Genomic DNA, 24,880 nt, shown 5'->3' on the forward strand with positions numbered 1-24,880 from the left:
CCCCCTCTCACTCTCGGTGTTATTTTATTCCTATTTATGGCCGTGTTTTTTCGCGCAGTGATCACGCACAAGCGGGGCATTTGTAGCGCACATGTTTGTGTTTTTATGTGGGTGAGATCACACCTCCACAGGAGCTTTCCTGTGCCTGTTTTCAATTGGCACATTTTTCATCAAACTCTCCCTCTCTCCTTCTCTCTCTCATGATTTATTCACGCGCTCTCTCGCCGGCAGTGGAGGTCCCCTGGAAGTCGTCATCGTCGTTTTTCCTATTAAATGCGTATTTTCAGTTTACGGTCGTCAAGCAAACACAACATCAGAAAACAAAATTAAAAAAAAAAAAAGTTGATTTTAAGAATGGAGTGACGAAGAAAATCTTCTTTCGGGACTCCCATACAGGACACAAAATGAATCGTCCACCAGAAGTGGGGGAAAAAAAAGTATTTTAAGGAAACATGCGTAAATGCGCATTGTCCCAAAATCATCCTGTGGCAGCCTAAACGTATGAAAAAACGACAAAAAGCAGAGAATCAAACGTACTGGCCTTCGCGATAAAGAGCGTAATGAGGCCATTTTGTCCCGCACCCGAGCAGTCCTGAGGCCTACCATATACAGCAGGCTTTTTTTTTTTTTTTTTTTATTTAGGAGCGCAGTCTGTGTGGCCTGAGCGGGGCTGCCAGGGAGGCTGCCATGTCAAACTTCACTTTTAGGAGCTCGTTTACATAACATTCACAAGCAAATGACTGAACAAACGTATTTAGGGGATCCCATTTAAGTGACAAAGGGGACGTATTAGTGACTCTATAGGTGGCTCCGAGTGGAAACGTGCTGAAGAGGCGTTCGAGTGAATTTGCAAAAGAAAAGAAAAGTCATTCAGCCAACTCTACTAATGCGCACGTGTTTGAAGACTATCTATCTATTTATCTATCTATCTATCTATCTATCTATCTATCTATCTATGACACGATTTCTACAAGTACAGTTTCCAAATGCATACGATAATGCTGTTAGAGATATAATGAAAGAGAGACGCATGGATTCGTGAACAGCACCACACCAAAAGTCAGAATCAGCGCAGTTCAGCTTCTTAAAACCACAGAATCAGGTTTGAGTTTTGAGAAAGGCCATGGCGTCCTCTTGCTAGAATTCCTAAGGATATTAATCAATGCATGCTAAATAAACGGGAAGGGTGAAGGGTCAGTTTTGCAATGTATGCGCAGCAAAGGGTTCAATATGAAGATGATAATAATACCAGCAATATATTTTAATAATAACACTTATTATTATTAATATTATAATAATAGCAATTATTATTAGTAGTATTATATTCACAGTGTAAAACATACTTGATTTTTTAAAAATTATTTTATATATTTTGTAATGTATTTTACAACCAATTTTTAGTTTCAATAAATTTATGAATAAATACATTTAGAGTATAATTAAATAATTGTTATAAGGTCGACTCATTTCGCACAAAGTGTAAATCCCCTTTAAATTTAATTGGTCATTTTCCCCTCTTACATTTAATACATTTTCAAACTCCTATTGGCAGTGTAATAAATGTCCAATACTCCATGACTACTTCTGAGTTAGCATTCATAGATATTCCCTTCTCTCGGGACACGAGAGACAGCAACTGTGCCAGTCCATCAGCCAGGCCTCGTATCCTGGTGTATTGACCTCCACGGGGATCCCAGCCACTCGGTAGGTCATATTCTAGGCTGCAGCCATGTTGAACAGATGTACTCTGACTTAGGTTCAGATTGGCGTAAGGCGCTCAGGAAGAAGGGGGGAGTGGATGACAACATGTCGGGAGATGGGGTGGGATGGTATGGGGTGGGGGGCTTGGGAGTGGGGGTGTCTGGTGGTAGTTGGGATATGAAGGGAGGAGGGTTGGGGGGGGGGGGGTGTTGGATCAGAGACCTCGAGAGACAGACTTTGCAGATGCAACGGGCCCGCGGCGCTACTCATGCAGGCTGACTGATGGATCATGGCTCTAATGACGGCATGGAAAGATTCACCGAGCTGGAATTTCGCATGCTGAAGACCGACCAGTTGTGCCGGGCCTGCTGGGGCCTTCGTGCACCGAGGGTTGAAGCAGGATGACCAGTGAAAATAAGGCAACGTGGACGAAAATGTTGTCTGAGCAGATTTTTTATTTTTTATTTTTCATGTTGAACTGTACTGTTAAGTCTATATTTAACATAAAACGAAATATAGCACTGGGAAGTCAGTGAGTCACTATCACGTATTAGTTCAGGGCTTTGCAACAGAAAGAGAGTGTTTCTGCTTTTGGAGGAATCAGGCAGCAGATAGTGTTCTGACTTGTTTACCATTATATCTATTTAGATCCTCCTCCTTTTAGCAGACAATATAAAGCAACTTGTGCTACAGTAGTTTACATGATAGTGTGAGTGTCTCCAAGTGCAATCAGCCTAATTTATGTGACGTTGTTGTGATTGCGGTCCAATAGTTTTTTGCTGGTCTAGTAATTAAAGTAAAACCAGAGTAAAACGCATACTACAATTAAACCTTGACAAAGATAATAACGGTGCTACAGTTATGCGTGGCGTTTAAATGGGTTCAGCTAAACTCACATTATGGCTGTAATGGCTTTCTAGCTGCATATTTATGTTCATGTAAACAAGCCACTGTGCATAGTCTAAACTGACATCGGCTTTATGAGAGAGGGTTTTTTTTTTTTTTTCCCCCTCTCCTGTGCATGGCCGTTTTGTATATGGCATTTGTGTCTGCAGTCTATCCTGGCATCCAACAGAGGGGCCTTGTGGGATGGCAGGCCTTTGACACCCACTGTCGAGAGCGAGCAGGGGAGGGTGAATGTGCCTGGGCCTGCCCCGCACACAGACACACTGCCGCTGTCGGTAGTCAGCCGAGCAGAACAAGAGAGAAGGAGAGGGAGAGACTCACAGACGCAGTAGAGGGGAAGGGAGTGAGAGAGAGAGGGTTTGAGCAAGCGCAGGGTGAGCAAGATGGGTGGTATATCTACCCGGTAGGAGTGTGTGTATGTGTGTGTTTGGGAGGTTACAGTGGTTGGAGCGTGTTTGTGTGCGCTTCGCTGGGGGTACAGTATGTCTGGGTGTGCTCACTCCGTCAAGGTGGATTAAAAACCTAATGCAATGCAAATCTCTATAATAGTAAAAAAGTTTTGATTGCTTCTGCAGACACTCATTTTATATGTTGAACTTTAAAAAGCGAGGTTATTTGGCGGGCTCCTCAAAGTACCGTATATTGTTATATATGTTACTGTGTATTGTTTCTAGGTCTAGGAAATCCCAGGGTATCAACATTTTGTGGTCGGGTATGTGCGTGCGAATGGATGATGGGTGTTTTACGTTGCTTAGCTCGTTCGGATAGGGATCTTCCCACACCGTGGGCCCTTACTCAACTGTATTAGTGGCTTTCAAAATACTGGTGAAATGTTTGACATAATATTAACGGCCATCTGAGTTGGTGTTTCATTACGCCCCCGGTCCGCGCCGGATGTCCGCAAAATGCAGCTGAAAGGGCCGCGCGTCAAAATGTCCCGGTCGCATGTGAGTTAGCACCCGCCGCGCTTTCCGCCCACACTCGGCCCACGTCCCGTGCACCCTATTCAGAGGTCACGAGGGGTGGGTTTCTTTGGATGATTTTGAGGTGGTGTTCATGTTATGTCTTAACAATAGCCGTCTTAACACAATCAAGCTCCAGGGGTTATCCTATTCCACTGGTGAATAAAAATACACTGGAAGAGGGTGTGTATATTTAGAAAGACAGACTGTGTAACTTTCCATGGCTCATTGACACACTTAAATACTCACATAAACGGACCAGGTCAAAAGCACAGTCGGAGACCGGGTCGGCGACGTGCGCTCGACTTCTTTTGGTCGTCACGGCCCGCCTGCAGATGAGGGTAGTTGCACTTTGTGCTTATAAGAAATTACTATGGACACATGACATCCATTACGCTGCTTGTCACTTGGCAAGTTGGAAAGGACAGAGGAAGTAGCACACGAGGTTTGGACGAGGAGTCTTCTCTTCACAGCAGTTTGATCCAGCTCAGTGCCTCCTCCTCATTTTTTTTTTTTTTTTTTACGAGCTACAGACCCTTGTAGCAAATTTTCGCCAGCGGAGCAGAAAGAGATCTTTGATATTTGTCTTTAAAACGGCTGGTTACATCTGCGTGGAGAGCCGGACACAGCTGTAAAACGTTGTGCCTGGAGGGACGGGGGGGGGGAGAAAGGCCGCATTACCTGGTTTCAGCCTAAGCAGGTCTTGTTAAATATAAAGGAAAAGCGAGATGCAGGAAATGGGGAAGGAGGTTTTTGTGTTGAGTTTAACACAAAGGCTGGGTGGTAAATGGTGAGACGTTTTGAGTCTGGGTCTCGCTCCTTTCAAGACCGGGGGAAACAGCTTTTGCTAATTTTCAAACGGCCATCCCGAGTCGGAGTGTGTGTGATGACAGGCGCCGCTTCAAAGGAAAAGCTGAAGTCATGACAGATGTGATGGGCTCAAATGCTCTCTGTAATTACCATAATGTGTGTGCGAGAACAAGAGTGTTGGAATGGCGTGTCTTTTACTTGGTTAAAAGTCTGTGTTCCTGCTCACACTGAGTATATACAGTGTTGGAGCAGGCCACTATTACACCTTATTCTGTCCCACTTCTCATCCTCGGTGTCAAAAACACTCACCGCCTGCTCTTCATCTACACTTCAAAAGGCCCGCAGGCAGGCAGGAGGAGAGCTCCTCACTTCTATTAAATATTTCTGCCCCCCTCTCTTCTTCTTGTCTCCTCGAGAACAGCGGCAGGTTTAACCGGCCCCCTGCTCGCTTATCAGCAGTTCACCAAATTCAGCCTGAACATCTTAAACGCACTCCTCCCGCGCCGCTCACGCGGGGTGAATCCGCGGCAGCGACGGCGGCGCCAATCACATGTGACCTTTTGTCGAGACATTTACATAATCCCCATGGTTCCACGCCGCAGCCTCCTTCACACACTGCCAGCTGTGGGGAGCATTTATTTAACCTCGGCTCAAGTTGAAATGGAGTCTCGGTGACACAGTAACTTTAAAGTCTTAAGTTCAGTATTTAGGCCAGGGGGACGATGAAAGGAAAGGTCAAAGGGCCTAAGGGGCTGTTATTAAGGTAAGCATTTCATGACGGCAATCTAGCAAATGTGGAGGTGCTGCTTTGGGTGTATTGTTACTCAGGCAGCCCCGACGCTTGTCCATTTGGCCGAGGTGTAGATGGCAATAAATCGGTGCGTCTGTGACAGATAGCACTCACGTGGTGTGTTTTCAGCAGCAGGCAGAGGAGGAGAACGGAGGCCACCCTGTGTGTTGCCCGTCCGCTTCGATCAGTGCACTAAGCCTCACTGCTGCGAGACAGTCCGATCTCCTGCAGATTTTTCCTCCTTTCAGATATTAAGGTCTGCTGCCGGTTGAGCTGAATTAGTTTCCGTTTATTCATGAAAGTTCACACATGCTGCAAGTTTCCCTTTCACAAAGGTGGATCTCACAATTACAAATGCTCCTAGGTGCGCTTTTTGACATGGTGGTTGTTAGCTGGGATTTCTAGCAGGGATTTGACAACAAGCGCTGTGAAAGACTAATTGCAACGAGCCAGATGAAAGCTTCGCACAATATAGGCTGACCCCCTCCCCCTGTGCCAAGTCAGGCCATAAACCGGTTCCCTTTGCCCTCTCACACCCCGCGCAAATCCCTTCTGACTTCTTCAAACGCGCACACTTAACACGCACACGGACGGTGACACACGTATGCACGAATTACCCGCACCCAATACACATACACAAGCGCCCTCGAACGCACTTCTTAGGGCCAGAGCCCGCGTCCACGTCCGCTCACCCCTCCGCTAATGAATCAATCAGCTGGTTCCATTCATTTCATTTCTGTCAGACCCAATCGATCAGTCCCTTTCTCTCCGTCTTAACAGAGCAGCAGGGGAGCTGACAGAGAAGAAGAAGGGGCTAGAAACATCCAGACAGTTCAAAGACTTCTCTCTCTTCTTTTTTTTTTTTTCTTCATCCGCTTTGGTTCCCCTGAAATATGGTGTGTAGAAGTGCGCGCATGTGTACGTGTGAAATGAAAGAGTGAGAAGGGATTAAAAAGATCAAGCAGAAAAGACGTCTTATACATGGTGTCTGACCTGCCTTTTACCTTTTGCGAGACTCGCGTGTGAGCGCGGTGTATTTGAACAGCACTGAAAGGCAAAAGCAGACAGTAGGTAGCAGATTTCACTTATATACATATATGAATGCCCCCCTCCCGTTTTCCTTTTTTCAATTTTTTATGCATATCCCTCCCTCCCCTGGAGTTTCAGCCTCTAACTTGGCTAGGTGAGCAATGTGCACGGTGAGTCCAACTCCTGCCACGCTCCACGCCTCTACCTGCCGAGTCAAAGTCAGAAAGGTTATCATTTATTAAGTTGGAGCTGTGTGTGTGTGTGTGTGTGTGTGTGTGAGGCCATGCAGAGTGAGAAAGGGAGAGAGAGAGAGAGAGAGACGGGCAAGAAGAGATGATTCGGAAGGGTTCTCATTTTGAAAAGGCACTTAGCTCTGTTTATTGGCCTGCCAGTTTATTTCAAAAGGTGTTGAGCGAAGCAGCTACGCAGGCCAGAGGTTGTAGGGAGCCAAGGTCATTCCAGCAGAATTCAGGGGAGAAAGGATGGAGTGGAACTGACACTCAGCGGGAGGACAGAAGGAAGCAGTGTGGAGAGCAGAGCAACAGAGCAGCAGTAGGTTCTCGGATCCACCTGAGCAGAGAAACTGTAATCTCCTGACTTGGAATATTGCCACCCATCTATCTTCTTGTATTTTCACACAATGCAGCTTCCTCCCAGGTACCTGCACGCGAGGAAGGGAGACCCACTACTTTCCGTCAGTGCCTTTCACCAACTCTTACCCTCACAGTGGTCCCGCTTGAAAGGTCCGGGCTCTGATGTAGCTTGGAAGGAATCTGCCGGTGGCTTTTTAATGAATCTGACAAGCGAGCCGGCGCCAATCAATGGAAACGTTGTGCGACAATTTCAAGATGCAATCTCCAATATTGTCAGAATGGGAGAAAGGCTGGCAGAAACCAATAAATGAGTCGAACAAGAGGCAGAGGGAGCAGTTGAATACACAAATCTAATGAGAAGTGACGGCGGGCTCACTAAAAATAGCGCAGTTTTCCGACGTCTGCTTTCCTTTGCAGTGTGACACGGTTTACCTTTGTTTGGTTATTGGTATGCGTGCGCCAGCATTCTTCGCTACTTTTTGATAAGAGAAATTCTTCGACAAAATCATTAGAGCGGTGGTTTGGCAAGTCGTTCGGGTTCAGAAACCACGGCCTGCACATGCTTTGTGCCAGCCGACATCCCGGCCTCTTTGACAGGGCTCTGCCAAGAGGAAAAACCTGAACAATCAGGGCTTACCACTTGGTCCCTTTCTCTGCTTTGCTCTCTCCGCGCCCTCTCTTAAACTGTCATTCTGGTCCTTTTATTCCTTCATGCCATGCTTTTTGTTCTGCCTTTCTGCCTCTGCCCCTCCCCAGCTCCCTATTCTGTGACCGCGGCTTATCACAGTTACAGTAGGACCTAATTGCAGTAGTATTTTACCTCGGCCTGTAATCTCATACCATTGTGATATCAAAATCCTAACAGTGACAGTGAGCAGCTGGGAGACAGATGCCTTTTACTGCTCGGAGACCCGTTCTCGTTGTCGTCTATTTGATAAGGTCTTGATTGTCAAGATGGCTTCCCCTGTTGTGTGTATGTAGAGAGGAAAGTCTGCAGTTAAAAGGCATGGCAAATGTACGTAATCTCTACTCATTCCAGTGACTGAAATTGTTTCCTGGGTCTCACAAAAGCCAAATGGCGTTCTGGATACAGGAAAGGGAAACAAAAAAAAAAAAAAACAAGGTTCAAAGACTAACACTTGACATGACAGGTCTGACGCGCACTTTTCTTTCAGCATGTCATTGTCGCCCTTGGCTTTTTTCACAAAACACGTTCCTTGCCTGTCAGCTTGGACAATATGAGAGATTAGCGCGGAGCAAACGGTTACAAAGAGCGCCTCGGTGGGCTGTAACTTAATATGCTGTTTTTATGTGGCAGAGGGTGTCTAAAAAGTTAGTTGCACGAGGGGTTTTAAATACCTAGCCAAACGGCTTAGAGTGTGAAAACAATCGACCGGAGACATGAAAGTGTGAGTAGGAACACACACAGGGGTCAGATAACCCCTGGCCAGATGGCGATGGTCAAGCGAGCACAGGCGAAAAGGTTGTGCGACGGCGCTGCAGTGTTTATGCCGCCCGGGTCAGAAAAGCATTAGCCCCTGTGCCGCTTTTGGCCTCTGTAAATCCCCAGGGGTGCAGCAGCTAAAAGGGTGGCGATGATTAGAGATTCAATTTGGCTTGCTATCAATCAATGCCACCGCGATAGACAGGATTGCTGCCGATAGCCCATCCTTGCAACCAGATTGGGTTTGTGCCTCTTGGGATTCACGCCCTTTTTTCACGCTTTGTTAATTAAGCGACCAAGCTGCCCCTGCACTTACTTATTTATGAATCTTGGCTTCGACTGGTACTGGAAACCACTTGGTCTCCTCTAATTAGTCCCTCACTAATGGCCCTACTTCCAGGCAATTCCAGACCAGCGACACCCATTTTATCCGTGCGCACAGCAAACCATAACACCCGCATGACCTTGACGTTACACAACCCACCGTTGTCTGGTGTTGTGTTTCCGCGGTACTGGATAAAGTGCCCCACATGGGATAATGAAGCAACACTTAAAAAAATCAATTTCCATCTCCATCTGTCTAAGTAATTCCTCACCTGTTCATCAACAATGAATAGAGCAGCCTGGATGTGTTGAGCCTTGACAGTTGCTAGACTCGGAAGAGGACCGGAAAAACCTGAACGCGAACCTTCGTGCTGGTGAAATATTAACATTTTCCCAGGCCAATGTGGGCTTTGCAGATTTGAGTCATCCATGATTTATTGATGTGCGTATTGTAGTTTAAACAGTGGCTTGTTATGAAAAACAAGCGATCCATACTGTGTATTTCTTAACACGCTTTTGATCAAAGTGTTCCAGCAGCATGACGCCATTCCTATATCCCAGCCATATAATTACTGCAACTACCAATCAGTTCAGCAAACACCTAGCCCGACAACATTTTTCCACCCACTCCTTTTAATGATGAAGTCACTCTGCAGGGTCACTAAACCCATCCGCTGTGGCCTTGTGTGGTGTGGTTTGAATCCCATAAACACTGGTCCCGAGTCAGATTTACTGGCCGACAGCCCTGAGGATTCATTTGTATTCTTCCCACTTCGGCTGGCTCAGGGTCAGGGCCGATGACTAATCAGGTCAGCCCCGAGCCACACCCTGCGGTTAGGACATTACCAACCCCACCTAGCTCACGAGGACCACCAAGTGGCTCGGCTTGTGTATTTGCGCCAAAGGTAGACGGGACGCATGCGAGCCGAACGGGATCATTCAGATATTTTTGGTGCATCTCGTTTCCCATGACTCCATTAGTGGAGGAAAACCAACTTGTACCTTGTTCTTGTTTATTCCCCTCAGATTTTATCGCCACAGGCCACAACAGAACTGAACCCAGCTGAACGCATGTGCTAATGGGTGAGCTTAGGCATAAACACTGGGATTGTTATTTTTTAACTAGCTGAGGTGGCCACAGGCTGTGTTATAAGTATCACAATAACACAGGTGGGTAGGGGAAACGTCTCAGTTAATTATGAGAAAAAAAAAAAAGTTAACCATTGCTTCTCTTGGAGAGCCATCCTGCAAAACAAAATTCCTGATATTTTTGTGCATATATTTGCAGGCTCATTTGTACGTGCATGTTTGAAGAGGCATGGGAAGAAATAATAAAACCTGTTGCTCCCCGGTTGTAGTTGCCTTTGGAGTAGCTTTACTTCCTATACTGTTATTGAGTCTCTCATTTTCAAACAATAGATAATATAGATTCAAAACTGAGTTTGAAACCAGATTAATGCATACAGTAGATTGAGTGACCTTATAAAGTGACAAGTGTGAACATAACCCCTGTACTTCTGATCCACTCTATGTGTACATAAATATGATTTTTTACAAAACGCCAGTTTTCTTCAAAGCCACCATCGCACTTTTCTAGGTTGTTTCACAGACCACGGTACCCCCAGTGTTTCCCAGTGATAATGTGGCACCTTTATAACAACCACACACAGAGAGACGCACGTCAATGCTTTAGATACAGGAAAATGTGTGTGTGTGTGTGTGAGCAAACATGCACTGTGTGTCAGCACATTAATCAATGGGTGCCTGGCGGCCTTGTGGCTGGAGCTACCGTGTGTGTGTGTGTATGTGTAGGTAGTAGTGGTGGTGTGGGGTAATTGGTGAGACCCCACTCCCTCCAAACTGCCAGCTTTAGTTACACATCAATGAAGGGTGAATAATACATTAGCCAAGGTAGCCTATATCCCTCCTACGTGTCCCAAGAGAAGAGAGAGGGGCGGAGAGGTAGACAGATGACAAAATGAAAAATATCTACACTGTGTGTCTTGGATGGAGAGAGGGGGAAAAAAAATGCTGGAAAAGATATTTAACCTAAAGTTCCCCTCTCATTTGTCATCCGCGTCATTCAGCCAAACATTCTGACTTTGACCTAGATCAGTTTAGTTGCTATCGGATCCTGATGTACAGATGTTGGATTCACGCCGCCACGACGTGACGCCGTCTGATGAACGAAGAGATGAGGCATGAACTCTAGGCCAGTACACTGCCGTGGCATTAGAGGACTTGCTGGAGTGTGTGAGGGGTGCAAGCGGTTCGGGATTCATCCCGTCGTGACAGGATGCATTTCTGTTTTATTTATTTTTAATGGGTGTTACAAGAAACAGACAGCTCGTTTTGTCTGTGCCTATACTGACCTGCTCTGTGTGTGTGTGGGAAGTCTCTGCATCTGGGACTCGTGTCCTTGCCAGTTCTGTCTCTGTGTGTATGTGCATAAATGTGTGCCCGCATGCGTGTCTGCGCGCGTGTGTGTGTGTTACTAACTGCTGTATGATTTATTCCTCCTTTCTGTGGTGTTGCTGTCTGGGGCCCTCTGTGTGTCATGCCAATGCACAGAGGTCTTTATGTAATTGAAGTGGGCCTCTGAAAACCTCCTGCCATATGGACCCCAGCAGCCTTGGGTGTCTGTCTGTCCATCCGTCAATTTCTTTTAATTGCCCGGAGCCCGGATTCTTTTCTGTGACTATCTATCGAGCGGCTTCTCCATAGGTTAAATACATTAATATGTAATAAGGTTTGGGACCGCACCAATCCCTGACCATGAGACTGACCAGATAATGCTGAGCTGGGCTTAGAACAGGTAGTGCGGATTCTGAAGGCTGTAGTCTGACTGCAACTCTTTCTGTCCTGTCATTATCAGCTCTGTTTCATTTCAAATCAAATCAAATTTTATTTATGGACCAGCTGATGTTTATTCTTTTATTGTTGGCAATTCAGAAAGCTTATTCTAAAGTACTGCTCCACTTACATGATGCCACTTAGGAGGACCATTAGCCGACTGAAGTTGTAATGTACATGTAAGGTCGAAAAGATACTGCCATGCCATGTTTTAAGATTTTTATGGATGCCCCAAAAGTTTTCTCTCTCTCTCTCTCTCTCTTTCTTTCCCTCCCCCTTTCTCTTCCTCTCTCTCCGTGCCTCTCTCCTGGCTGGTTCATTACTGGTGCTTTTAGCTGTTAAAGAGGCGAAGTCCATTTGCACGGAAGAGGTCTAACGAGTCAAGTTATTACAGCAGCCAAGTGTGAGATTAATTAACTCGTTGGCGATTAAGAATATCGGTCCAGCAAGAATCTCGGCGGCACCGAGGGATGGGAGGGAGGCAGAGATAGCGTGAGTGTCCGCTCCCAAAACAGATCCGCGTGATTAATCCCGGCGACCCATTTGTGGCATCGAAAAACGAAATAACCATGAGTAATAACGGTTACCCCCCCCCCCCCCCCCCCCCCGCAACCTTTTATTCTAAGTTAATGATTCCAAATAACTAATAAACACATTTATCTGCCGCTGCCAGCTTCGGAATATAAAATAAAGCCTGGTCCCCAAAATAAATATATAAAGCCTTTTCAGTAATCAGTCTGCAGCTGTTAGTCATTACAGACCATTAACCGTTGTTCACAGGGCAAAGAATGGAAAAAGGCGAGCAGAAATGAGGCTGCATCCAGCTATCTTGTGCAAGAGAGCAAAGCCGAAGTCAAGGTTTTATAGGTTGGAAACGCGAACTATTTCACCCCAGCGGTGGTTTAAGAACTGGCAAATGCACACCTGGGGAGGAGAGAAAGACAGAAATGGATAGGAGTGGTGTCCATGTGTGCTGGTAGAAACAAAGAACGGACAGAAGACAAGGGAAGCGAGGATTTTCCGAGGGGAAGGGGAAGGACAATACCCTGCAACGAGCCTGCCCAGTTTACCATGCCCAGCGCGCCAGAACTGGGTTCGCTCTTCCTGTTTGTATTTGCAAGGTTTGCTCGCGACGTGATGGATTTATTGTTTTACATGAGGAACCACTCCCCGGCTTGTGTGTGAGGGTACAAAGAGAAAGAGATTGCCTTTATATGATCTTTGTGTTTATGGATTTGCGTGGCTGCTGGGTGTGTGCATGTGCGAGAGTGTGTCAACTCACACAGGGCCTCAGAGCCCTGACCTGGCTGGTTGCATTCCTGACTTAACTGCCCTAACCTTCTTTTTTGTTCTTTGGTATCTTTGACCTGAAAAGGTTAATGGCTGGGCAAGCAGGTAAACTGTAACAAGCCCTCTGTCTACTTAACAAGATGATGTGAAAAGCACCAGACAGCCAGGGTTTGCACGTCACCTGGTTCTCCTCGTCTATCCGTTTGAAAGGAGAGGGGGAAAGCGAGTGGGGGTAGGATGATGTGTATGCGTGTAGGCGAGGCGGGGTAGAGTATAATTACTCATCTACTAAAATTCCCCATCCGTCATTTTTTTTTTTTTTCCTCCGTTCCTTTTTTCTTCACAGGTAAATGAGGGCATACCTGGGAAATTAACATGACTGGCGGTGATAATTGACTTGATAATTACCCTGCAACATCTTCATAAATCATCAGCGGTTGCTCGATGAGCCAAAAGACTGTGTTTAGGATGTCTAGCTGGAAACCACGCTAATAGGGTAGTCCCTAGCTTCTATTTTGGTTCTGTTATTTTGTTTATCCCGCCTGTGCAAGTTTCCGAGGAGAAGCAGAAAAGAAACAAGCAAACCTCAAAGACTTTTGGTTTGTACCACCACAGTATTTTTTAAACTGTTTTAAAGTAATTGGAAGCCACTGGCATGTGGAAAATGCGGACCGCAACGGGGCTTTGCCCCTCACTGCGGACGTACGGGCAGCTGTTCCGGGTGTAACAGGAAGTAGCCATCTTTAATTAGATTCAATGCAATCATTACATGATGCACTGGAAGTGTATTGTAAGGTGATCTAATATGTTGGCGCACGACTGTATTAAGAGAAACAATGGAGGGACAGTCAGAGAGACACGGAGGCCGGGTGTTTGTGAGAGGAACCCAGTGGCCGTTGAAACAGAATGGCAAAGCCGGGTGCTAAGCCCTTTCCTTGTTGTGCTCAGCCATTCAAAAAGCCACTGCTTTTATTCAATGCCCTGCTCCAGCTCTTTCTAGGCTGCACCCCCAGTGAACAACCAGGATTTGTGTTTCTGTGTGTGTGTGCACGTTTCTGTGTACGTATGTGCGTGAGACTTAATAACATGTCTCATTTTCTGTTTGTATATATTATGCATAATGTGTGTGCATTAGCATTATGTAAGTGTACAGTACGAGCTGGTGTTCCTCTGTGTTTCAGTCCTGTTTGTTGAGTCAGCCACTGCTGACACACAGAACAGTCTGAAACCTGCTATTAGAGCCGTGAGGTAATTGCTAACACACAATCCGACTGCACAGGCAGCACAATAGCCCATCTCCTATTGAACAAAAGTGTGTGTGTGTGTGTGTGTGTGTGCGTATTTGGGCATGTTTATGCTTCCAGAGCCTCTGAGACTCTCAGATAATCATCGGCTTCCACCCATACAAGTAAATACTCATTCATTCACACAGGTGAGTGTATGCATGCTCATGCAAATGCTATTCTCCGCACCAATGAAACGTTTTCAGCGAAATTCACACATAGCTCCCCGAGGACAAGTTGCCACTACCACGGTTTCGTACATTTGGCTTGGAAATCAGTGGTGTTATCTTATATACCGCCTGTTGCCAGAGCTATCAGGCTCTTATGAATTGATACCTCGTAGGCAAAGGGGCACAACAGAGCAGAGGAGAGGGGAAAGAAAAGAACTGAAGAGCAGAAAAACTGAAAAAAAATGGGACCGCAGTGAAGTAGATAATGGCTCTCTGGGTTGCAGTAAGGCAATGAGCAAAAACAGTTCCCATCAGGCTGCATGTTAAACACAGACACTTCAGGGAGACGCACAAAAATACAGGACACTGCGGCCGTTTACACACAAGCACACAGACCCACACGTAGTCTCTGAAGGCTTCTGCATGTCAGCATGCCAGAAACACTGTGGCAATGAAAGCAGTGCAGGAGCTGTGGGGAATACAAGAGAGCATGTACCACCTCTCCATCCTCTCCCTCCTTTTCTCTCCTCTGTGTTCTCTCCTCCCTCTTGCTCCCCCTTTTGTTACCTTACCAACCCCTCTTGCCTTTCATTCCCATCTTTTTCTCCGCTTCGCCCCCCCCCTCCCCTTTGTCCGCACTTGAATATGTCTTCTTTTCTTTCACATTCCCCGTCTCTTCCTCCCTCCCCCATTTTTTTCTTGACTCCTACTCTCCCTCGTCCCTCTCTTTCTCTGTGCTTCTGCCTAATTCTGTGGAGACTTATAAGCAATGCCAGTATGAATGAGTGTGCACTGAATTACTTTTTTTTTTTTTTTTCAAATCACAAGCAGCCACACCCAAAGCTGGGAATAATTTTTCTCTCCTTTCTCTCTCTCTCTCTCTCTGTCTCTCTCTCTCTTTTGCTCTCTCTCTCTCCCCACACTTCTCTCTGGCTTATCTCGACAAATAAACACACATTCAATAGTTATTTCCTTTGTGCCTGGGCTGTGTCAGGCTGGGAAGTAAAACCCTGAAAACGCAGGAGGGCATATTCTATTATTGTTTTCACGTGCTTCACTCCTCATTCATTGCCTCTTGTATCTGGATGTTCCAACATTTACATTTTATTGCCGTTTTATTTGGCGCGCTCATCTAGAATGGCTTGCAGCCACCGCACAAACGCAGGTTCGTTCTCTCTCTCTCTCCCTCTCTCTCTCAAGGACATTTTAACAGTCTATGCATGGGCACACACCGAACCAACCTGCACTCTCGTAGCACCAGCCTGGTCTCTGTAAACACAAGAGCACATGCCCAAAGAAGTCTCCAGTAGAAGTGTGTCTCAGGGATTGATTAGGGTAAAGTAGTGCAGACTGATGGCTGACAAAACCCAATTGATGGACTTGATATGGTAAATGTGACTTGCATGGAGTCCTGACACTCACCTGTCACAAAATCCCTTAGACAGACAGAGGCGCCAGGTGAATTTCTGCACACTCACATGACTGCAGACAGCGTTTAGGCATGAATATACGCGGCAATTCTCCTTTTGATTGAGTTTGGTTCCGATTTTCTGAACATTTCATTTAAAGCAGGCCGTCGTACAAGGGCCCAACTTTTTTTCACAACTAATTCAGTCACAATCTAGGTTTCCTTCTTCCCGTTTGACCTTTGAGACACTTCATATTTATTAGTGCCTGCGCCAGCTCGCGCGATTCTTATCGAGGTTGTGAGCTATGGAGTGCCATTTGTGCATCAGCCTTATCCGCCGAGGAGCTATTGGAGCATTCTGCTGGAGGCGGCCACGCAAAGGCGTAAATCAAAGAATATCGGCACTGATTTATCAAGTAAATGACTCCGCCGCCTCTCTTTTATGTTGCTATCTAACAGCGGTTGTTGAACACCGGAAACGTGCTGTAAATAAACACCAGTGCTTTGTTCAAAATGAGATTTTGTTTAGTAACACTAGACGAGTAACAGCTTGTTGCATTAAAATTAATGACAAAAAAGTGTGTTAAATAATAAAAGATTGTGTGTAGAAGAGCACTGTGTGTTTTTTTCTACCTGCTTTCTGCTGATGTGCCCTTGAGCAAGGCTTTGAATCCCTGCATTCAAAGGAACGCTTTAGCGAAAATCGCCCATGAATAAAAAAAAAAAGAAGAAAATGTACGCACTGTGATATAAATAGGTGTCGTTGAGAGATAATGGTGGAGCTGATGTTAGGAGGTGCGTCGTCTGCCTGTTATTTTGGTGGGTGTCAAAGGAGGAAGTCTTTTTATAGAAGTTGGAAATGTGCACCTACATGTGTTCATGTGTTGAGCGCGTGGTGTATTTGTTTTGCCTTTCATCGGTGCGGCAGACTAGAAAATCAATCAGAGCTTGCTCAGGTTGCAGTTACACTGTATAATGTTTTAAATATGAATCGTATTCCAGGTATTGCGGCCTCCCCGGGGAGTGCGAGGTGAAGCGATATGAAATCAACAGCTGTGGTGACACTAGCACACTCCATCACACACACTCGCACACACAGACGTACATGCAAATAGACAAATTACTCTGTCTGGCTTCCTTTCTAAATCCAATGCAAACACAAACAGACGTACAAACACCCGCAAAACTCGACAACGATCTGCATATTTCCTTGAGGTGAAAGTGAACCTGCCACTCGGTTGCCTGTTTGCATTTTTTTGGTCGTTGCTGGCTGACTCATTTCCCTCGAATCGGATGATGGCATCTCTGCGTCCCACGCAGAGGCCCGCATAGCACAAGTCACCCCGCGTGTCTAATTCATGACTAGAGTGTAATAGTGTTTACTGTCTGCGTTTGATGTTTAATTTTATTGGAGAGAAAAAAAAAAAGTCAGACTGAAACGTGAACTATAAAACCCAGAAGGTGAGGTGAGCAGAATTTCCAGGAAAGGCTGTAAGTAAAGAAAAAAAAAAAAAAACTTAATTTATAGTAAAGTTTGAGGCAATAATTTCCACATTGGGTGATGTAAACATCCCAGGCCCTTACAGAAATCTGGTCCCGTGCCCGTTTCCTGGTGGTAGTTAAACACAGGCAGACCTGATGCCCTTAAAATAATCATTCCCAAATGAGGAACAAGCTTTTTCCAAGTGGTAAATATGACACCAAACCTTAAAAAGCTGAGCTAAGATGAAACAATACTCGGTAAACGATTGCTCATGTTGAGTTTATTTGCAATAATTCAGGTGATCTCAGCACAAAGCATTTGGCCTTACACTGAGGTTTTCAGTGAGAGGTGAGCTGAAGCATCGGCGGCCCCTAATTACATTTCCTAAGACAAGACCAAACATCTTAGTGCCATAACTCTGCAGGGTCTGGGATGACTCCTCTAGAGGAATATTTCAACTTGAAGTCACACATCACACAAAGAAAAAAAAAACACACAAAGGTGGTTAGATCCTCTCAGGCAAAGGTTCAGAACTGTGCTTATTAAGTCCTATTAAGTCACGACAGTCAGCGTCAGCAGTCTTGTGGGAGCAGTACACACACGTTAAGATGAATATGTACAGTAAAGGGGCAGGGAGAGACAGGAAGATAAATGGATGTCATGGATGCTGGGGGGAAAAAAAGCTTTCGCATTCCCTTCTGAGAGCAAAAGAGTGCAGCTCTCACGGTGTGGTAAATGAGGTGGCAACTATGAGGTTCAAAGCGAAGTATTCAGAAGAAAACACTAAGTTGGTGTAAGTTAATGGCTTGAGCTCGCCGTGCTGTTACTACATCAGTATTTTATCTAAAGTGCTTGTGTCAGCCAGAATAACAAGTGCTAATGGCTCGCCCCCCGACTGAGTGTGCGTGTTCGAGTGCGTACGTGTTATGTTGTCAGGACTTTTGATGAAGGGGCTGTGACTTGTTCAATAGCACCCGAACACTGAGCCTTTCAATGAAACCGTGAGACAATGCTGACAGCTGTGAACGCCGGGCCCGGGTCCGGCGTTGTGTTATTGGCCAGGAAGTTGAGGCAAAGAAGGAAGAGTATGTGTACAGTCATGCACACACAGAGAGAAATATGTCTAAATAAGGTTAAATTTATTACTGGCCAATGTTATCGTGATTCATAATTCTTGGAGAAACAAGGGAAAAGCCACGGTGACAAACTCTAGTTTCGGCCACTTATACTTGAATCTATGAGTTGATTATACGGTCGTGTGTATAATCACTCAGTACTTACAGGAAAAATGGAGGCTTCGGAAGACTGAACATACACACATGCATGCAAGCACGCATTAAAACACACACATGCTGACGCATATGTATTAACACACGAAGGCACACCTGGTTTTGTAGACAGCTGCCCTTAGGGCTACCTGTTCGTCAGATCCTCTGTGCTTTGTAATTAGGAGCGTAGAAGGGGGGTAGGGGGTGGGGGTGGGGCAGGGCTAAAGACAGAGAGAGAGAAGGGAAGAAAGATGACAGAAAGACAGGGGGATTGAGCGAGGGAGAAACAGAAAGAGGGGAAGGAGGAGGGGTAAAGACAAAGAAGTCCATTCCACTAGCAGGACAGGAACTAGACTAGACTTCGTGAGCCCTTGAAAGAGGCAATACCCTCCTTGGTTGCAGACACATACACGCACTTGGTCGCAGTCCGCACTCCTTGCTGCGATCAAAGCCCTTTCCTTTTCCATCTCAGCCACTTTGCTCGGCTCTGCTCCCTCGAAGCCTCTGACAGAAAATAACTTGTTTGTTGTTTGTTTTTGCTTATTTGTCTATCGCTAAGTCGCAGCGTCATCGGGCGAGAGCCGCTTGTCGGTAATTGCCTCTGGAGGAACGACAGGATGAGTAGTCAGGAGGAACAGGGGAAAAAAAAAAAAGCCATGCTGTCCAAAATACGAAAAGTAGTGGCCTTAAGGTATCTTTTGATGAGGAGGAAATAATTGAGGGCAGAGCCCCACTGACAAATGCACAAACACTTGATTTCGTAAGACTTCCCTGCTGGGAAAGAGGAAACAAAAGTAGGAGAGGAAAGAAAAAATGTAAACTAATAAAGAGAGAAAATAAGACGCAGGAGGAAAGGCAGAAAGAGAGCTTATTTACTAGGCATCGGCAGCGTCACCCTCTTAGCACACACACACACACACACACACACACACACAGGACAAACGTCTTGTGTGACAGCCATTGTTGGATGACTGACAGTGAGTGGTAGCGGGATGAAGCATGTGTGGCTGTGTGTGTGGGTGCGCGCTAATGGGGAGGGGTTGTCATGGGAGGCGAGTCCGTTCAAGAATTCCACCGAGGAATCAACTCCTTGGCTTTTCCTTGTCGCGGCAACCAATTACCGTGGCTGTGAGAGTGTGTGCGTGTCTGTGTGTGCGTGTGTGTGTGCGATGGGGTGCTGCGGATGAGGGGGGGGGAAGCCTTGCCATAAAATAGAGGGGACTTCTCCTAATCATCGCCCTCTGGCCCCGCACAAAGGCGAAAAGACTGCTCGGACAATTTGAATTTGAATAGCATCTCTCCTCCTGCTCTCCTTTTTTTTTTGTGTCGCTCTTCCTCTTTCTCTGCCTCGGCTTCACATTGGACGACAAAAGTGGAGCCAACAAAGATGGCACACAAAGCAATCAGGCTAATAGCGCTAATAAGTTGAGCGTGGGGTCCTCGCTCTCAATGTTGACACATTTCACTGTTTCTGTGGCTAAACAGAGGCTCAAGTGTTTGGCAACCAGACGGCATAGTATTTTAATGGAGTGGCTACCCCATGCCAGGTTGCCATGTGCTCGGTCTGTTTGACTGTCGGAGGACACAACAAAAGCGGCTGGGAGAAGAGGTGGGGAGAAGATAATTAACTGGTGGAGAAGCCTGAAGGGAAGGGTTTTGGGGAAGGAGTCATTAGGGGGATGGAAGTTTATATTTTATTTTTTTAAATACTTTTTTTTTCTTTAGCTGGGAACAAACCCCAGCTTCCTCCGTGTTTCCGTTAATGGAGCCGTTCTTCGCACTAACTTATAACCGAAAGTTTAGCTTACAGGAAGCTGTCACGCCGAGAGAAGAAAAACACTACCCAGAACGTCTTTTAACATTCTCCGGGGGTCGTCGAGACATCTCTACGGAAGCACGCTAAAAATCTCAAAAGTAGCCGCGGCGAGATCCAAGCCGAATCCCCTCACCTGTCTGCTCCCCGCGACCTGAGGACTTAGCCCCGTGAAACAACTACACATTCCTCTCTCTCTCAATAATAGCCTTTCTTCCTCTTCCCTGCTTTCGGCCCTTTTCTTAAGAAGCCTGCTTGTTTGAACAAAGAAATATTTTAAGAGGCTTGCAGCACCGGCTGCTCTGTGTGTGTGTGTGTGTGTGTGTGTGTGTGCGTGCATCGGATGCGGCAATAGGGACGAATGCTTCAGTGCCCTCCCCTGTTATTAGGCCTGCCCTGTCATTACGGGATTAGAATGCAGGGGTTGGCTCTGCATGCATGACTGTACGTACGTGCGTGTAAGCATTTATTTGTCTGCATTGGATCTCTCGGAGCCTGTTTGTATTTCCAAATTTTTTCTCACACAGTCAGAGCACGCAGAGAAAACAAACGTTGGTGCTATTTTTCTCCGCGGTCGTCGGGATAATCCCAGGTGCATTTGACCTGCATCATGAATAACACCTTACTACAGCAGTCCTCGGGTTACGCAAACGCTAATTGAATAGTCTTAGTGAGCCGTAGGAGGCTGACAAACATGCCTGCATCGCTGTGCTGTACGGCTAGGAGAGGAGTGGTGAGGAGGGGCGAGAAGAGAGACATTTAAAGTTGAGGGACAAGAGAGAAATGAGAAAGTGTTGGGGTAAACACGAGACAGATGAAAAGAAAGAGGAGGGGGAGTGGGAAAGAACGGGGGAATTAGATTCAGAATTTCACAGGGATGATGAGAAAGAGATTGAAAATGAAAGCGGAAAAAAAAAAAAGAGAGAGAGATCGTGTGAGGAAGATGGATTAAACAGCCCCGTGCATCCCCGGGTTCTGATCCAGTCGCACCTCCCACATCGGCACGCTTCACTCTCACCGCGTGTGTGTTTCACTGCAGCGAATTTACATGTTCGTTTGCCTGATTTACTCTTGTTTGCTCCTCTACTCCCCACCCGCCTACCTAAAACGATTCCCTCTCTCGTTTTACACTTCCAGGATTTAGGTGTACAGGGGAGGGTCTCGCAGTCACACAGCGGTTTATTTCTCCTCCGACTTGTCCTTCTGGTTTTCCTTCCATGTATTCTTTCTTTCTTCTTTCTCTGATCCAGGCCCATCAGGCAAACTGCCAGCTCGGTCTTAGAAGCTTTCAGAGGTTGTTTGCTTATAAAAATACCTTTTATCTGTTTTAACTCTGCCTCCCTCTAGTTCTTTTTGATCTCGTTGGCATAAGTCTGTTAACAGTTCTGTATGGGCACGTAACACTTTATACTAGATGTTTGCAGGACCTGATGCCGAACTTATGCGCGTGCAAACATAGTGCGCACAGACAAATGAGCATAACAGACACCCACTTGCGAGTGCACACCGGCAAACACACACGAGCTCGCACGCATTGACAAATAGCGAGTGGCCGGGTTAGGTCGGGGTCACCCAGCGCTTTTACTCCAGCCCATTGACTCAGGATTGGTGCGCTACTTTGCGTGCAACACTGGGCTTTGCACAGTTGCCCCCTGACACAGACAGACACACAACCGCGCACACACACACAAACACATTCCCGGTTAGCTCTAACAATGCCGATGCAGTGAGAAAGGAGGGGTGACTGACGCACACGGACTCCCGAATGATCCACTGCCCAAACCACTGAGTCAGGCGGCACAGGTGTGCGTGTTTTTTGTGTGTGTGTGCGCGCGCTCGCTTTGCATATCTCGCTCTCTGCTCTACAGTTCTCGACGCTTCCATCCGATCGCTGCCTTCCCCCTCGATTTCCCTCCCCCGTCTGTCATTGTGTTTCGCCGGGTTGTCATTTTCAGCAAGGTCAGCTCTAATGACAAGCCGGCGTGCCGCACACAAGGCCCAGTTGTAATAATAAATACCAGGCAATGGAGATCTATCATTTCCACCTCACCAGCTTACCTGCCTGCGTAGCTGTCAGTAACAAGCCCCAAATCACAGTCTGTCACAGTATGAGTCAGGGAAGTCCTGCAGCTAAAACGCACTGACACAGTTTCTGAGACGAAAACACGAGTGTGGCCCTTTTTTTTTTGCTTTGCTCAAATAAGGCTGCATCTAGTTACAAAGAGAGCTCCCGGCAGAGCAGATTGCATTCGTGATTTATTTTAAAGCATTAACACTATCGCCACGGAGAGGACGCCGGAGAGTGACAGGCGAGAGAGGGATAGCTTGCGACAAAGGCCGCGAGTCTGATTTGACCCTGCGCCGCTGCGAGTACGCGATATTCACTTCAGTTCTCAGAGCCACTCCCAAACAGACAGTTGTCGCTGCCTAAACTGGCTCATAGTGGAGCTATCAGACCATTTTGCTGGAGGGGGTGCGAGACAGAGTTACATCTGAAATGTGACTGAGTGCGTTTTTCACATGGGAAGACGTCTCCCCTTGGCTGCAACTCGCTCGGAAGTAATGCTTTTTCGCCGGTACTGCAGCCGTATACACACACGTGTCGGAGACGTCGTCACTCAAAGTATGCAGGGGTGCAGTTCAGTGGGAATTCCCAGCTGTAAGAGCGTGCTGTCTCTAAAGAGTTAGAGATAATTCACAAGGGGCTCGGGGTTGTTTTGAGTTTGTCACTGCTGGTGCTCCTGAATGCAGCAGCGGTGACAGCAGGCATTTGGGGAAGGGATACTGAAATTATTTTCATTTATTTTGCATCCAACTTTCAGTAGTAGCCGAAAACCAAGAGACGGTGGCAAAGCAGTAAAGCGGGGCAGTGAGAGCTCTTCGGGTTCATCCCTTACAACTGAGGCAGTGAAAGATGCAACGCCGTGCGCTTCTTTCAGTGACCACGGACGGTGCAATCTCACTTTCGGGCTACACCGTTTCATCATTTTTTTACTATCTTGTAGAACAGCGCCGTGGTTGAGATAATAACGGTGGCTGCATATTGCGCCTTGAGCGCCAGGTAGTAAAAGACTCGACGTTTATAGCGCTCCTTCCCCGCTCTCGCAAACTTGCCTTCTCTACTTTGCCAGTAGAAACACGGGAGTGGAAAGTGGGGAGTCGAAAACGCAAGAGCTGTGGGACAGATCCCAGTCCACCATTTTGTGTTTGTCTGTCTGTGTGTGTGTGTGTGTGTGCACACCAAGAGATAGGTTTAAGAGTGAGCTAAACTTATTGACACAGAGTGTATCCAACTGAAGTGCACTGACCTGTGTTCAATTCAAGAGCTCCTCTTTTGTGACGCCTAACTTTATTACCCCTCTCACCATTCAAGCCTTCTCTGGGGCTATATATCTTGTGGAGTTTTACAGCATGTTGCTCGCTGTATGTGTGTGTGTGTGTGTGTCTCTGTGTGTGTTTGTCTTATCAAATGTGTGTCACGGTGCCCTGTGGGAAGCAGAACAATTTCTCGGTGAGACTTGCTCTTGTTTCCTTTCTCTTGTTTAAAGCAACCGTCTAATTGAGACTAATTGGCCCGACGAGGAGCCGCAATAAAATGTCACACAATACCTCGCCGATCACCCACCTAGATATCCGTTTCATTCGCGGACTGCCTCCTGTCTTTTTGTCTCACACACACACACACACACACTCGTGCTCATACAGTACTTCTTTGTCTAATTGAATTGAATATTCAGCTTTGAGCGAAACCTCGGATCATTTTATGCCTTTGTTGTAAAACTGCTGGAAGTTCTATTGATCTCCCATGTCTGTTCCTCTTTGTCTGACCTTGTTTTCTTTTCTGCTTCCATCTACAGAGACGCTGATGGACACAAAGTGGGCCACAACAGAATTAGCTTGGACTGCACACCCGGAGACTGGGGTGAGTTTACGAGGAATTGTCCGCGCAATTTGTGCGGCTATGTCTGTTTATAAGATAAGATAAGGAGTTATGATTTATGAGTGGAGACGCGGGCGATAAAGATAAAGGGAGAATTGTCAATTTCGAGTCAGGTGTGGCTTTTTACTGTTTGAAATTTAGCACAGACGCACATGCACTCGCTCATGTGCCTCCGTCGGAATACCTCTCAATGGGATGTATTTTAGCATTCATCCCGACGCGCTTTTTAGAGAGCAAGAAAAAGACCCGCTGCAATCCAATTTCGCCGACCCGCCCAGCCACAGATGTTTCTTCCCCCGTGCCTCGGTGCACTTAAAACGTGTGAAAGGAGTCAGTTTTCTCATTAAGTAACCTTTTAGACGCTGAAATATTTCTTGGCGCTGACCCAGAGCACATGCGGGCACCCAAATCTACCTCACACAAAGTGCCAGTGACAGCCTCATCTTGCTTTCCCATGTGGTCCCCACAATGGGCTAAAGAGGAGCAGAGAGAGCCCTGACCCCTCCTCAGCTATACTTCAAAGACTGGCAGCACTCCTCCCCTTGCCTTTGTGTGGTCCCTTGACTTGGCCCTTGTGTTTTGAAAGGTGGGCCCCATCCTTTTTTAAAAAATTTTTATCTTTACCCCAATGCACTTTCAGGGAGATTCCTCCCCAGCTGTTCGAAGTCACCCACCCTCCTCCTTATTCTCCTCGCCTTTACTTCCTAGTCACTAAGCAAGACACACTAGCCACCTCAGCTGTAAACAATCAGTAGGACGACACCCCTCACAGCCTGTCATGTCCATTATTCTGCTTCCCTCTTCCCTCCTCCC

At 46.5% G+C, this 24,880-nt stretch overlaps 1 protein-coding gene across 2 annotated transcripts in view; it reads left to right on the forward strand.

Moving 5' to 3' along the window:
- Nucleotides 1-24,880, forward strand: part of ephb3b (eph receptor B3b) — a 57,068-nt gene that overhangs the window by 3,900 nt on the left and 28,288 nt on the right. For both annotated transcript variants that reach the window (XM_084548486.1, XM_084548487.1), the window contains exon 2: nucleotides 23,985-24,049. In XM_084548486.1, coding sequence (XP_084404612.1) covers nucleotides 23,985-24,049 — 65 coding nt within the window. The remainder of the gene's footprint in view (nucleotides 1-23,984; nucleotides 24,050-24,880) is intronic.

The sequence above is a fragment of the Chelon labrosus genome (assembly GCF_963514085.1).
Source record: "Chelon labrosus genome assembly, chromosome: 7".
Classification (NCBI taxonomy): domain Eukaryota; kingdom Metazoa; phylum Chordata; class Actinopteri; order Mugiliformes; family Mugilidae; genus Chelon; species Chelon labrosus.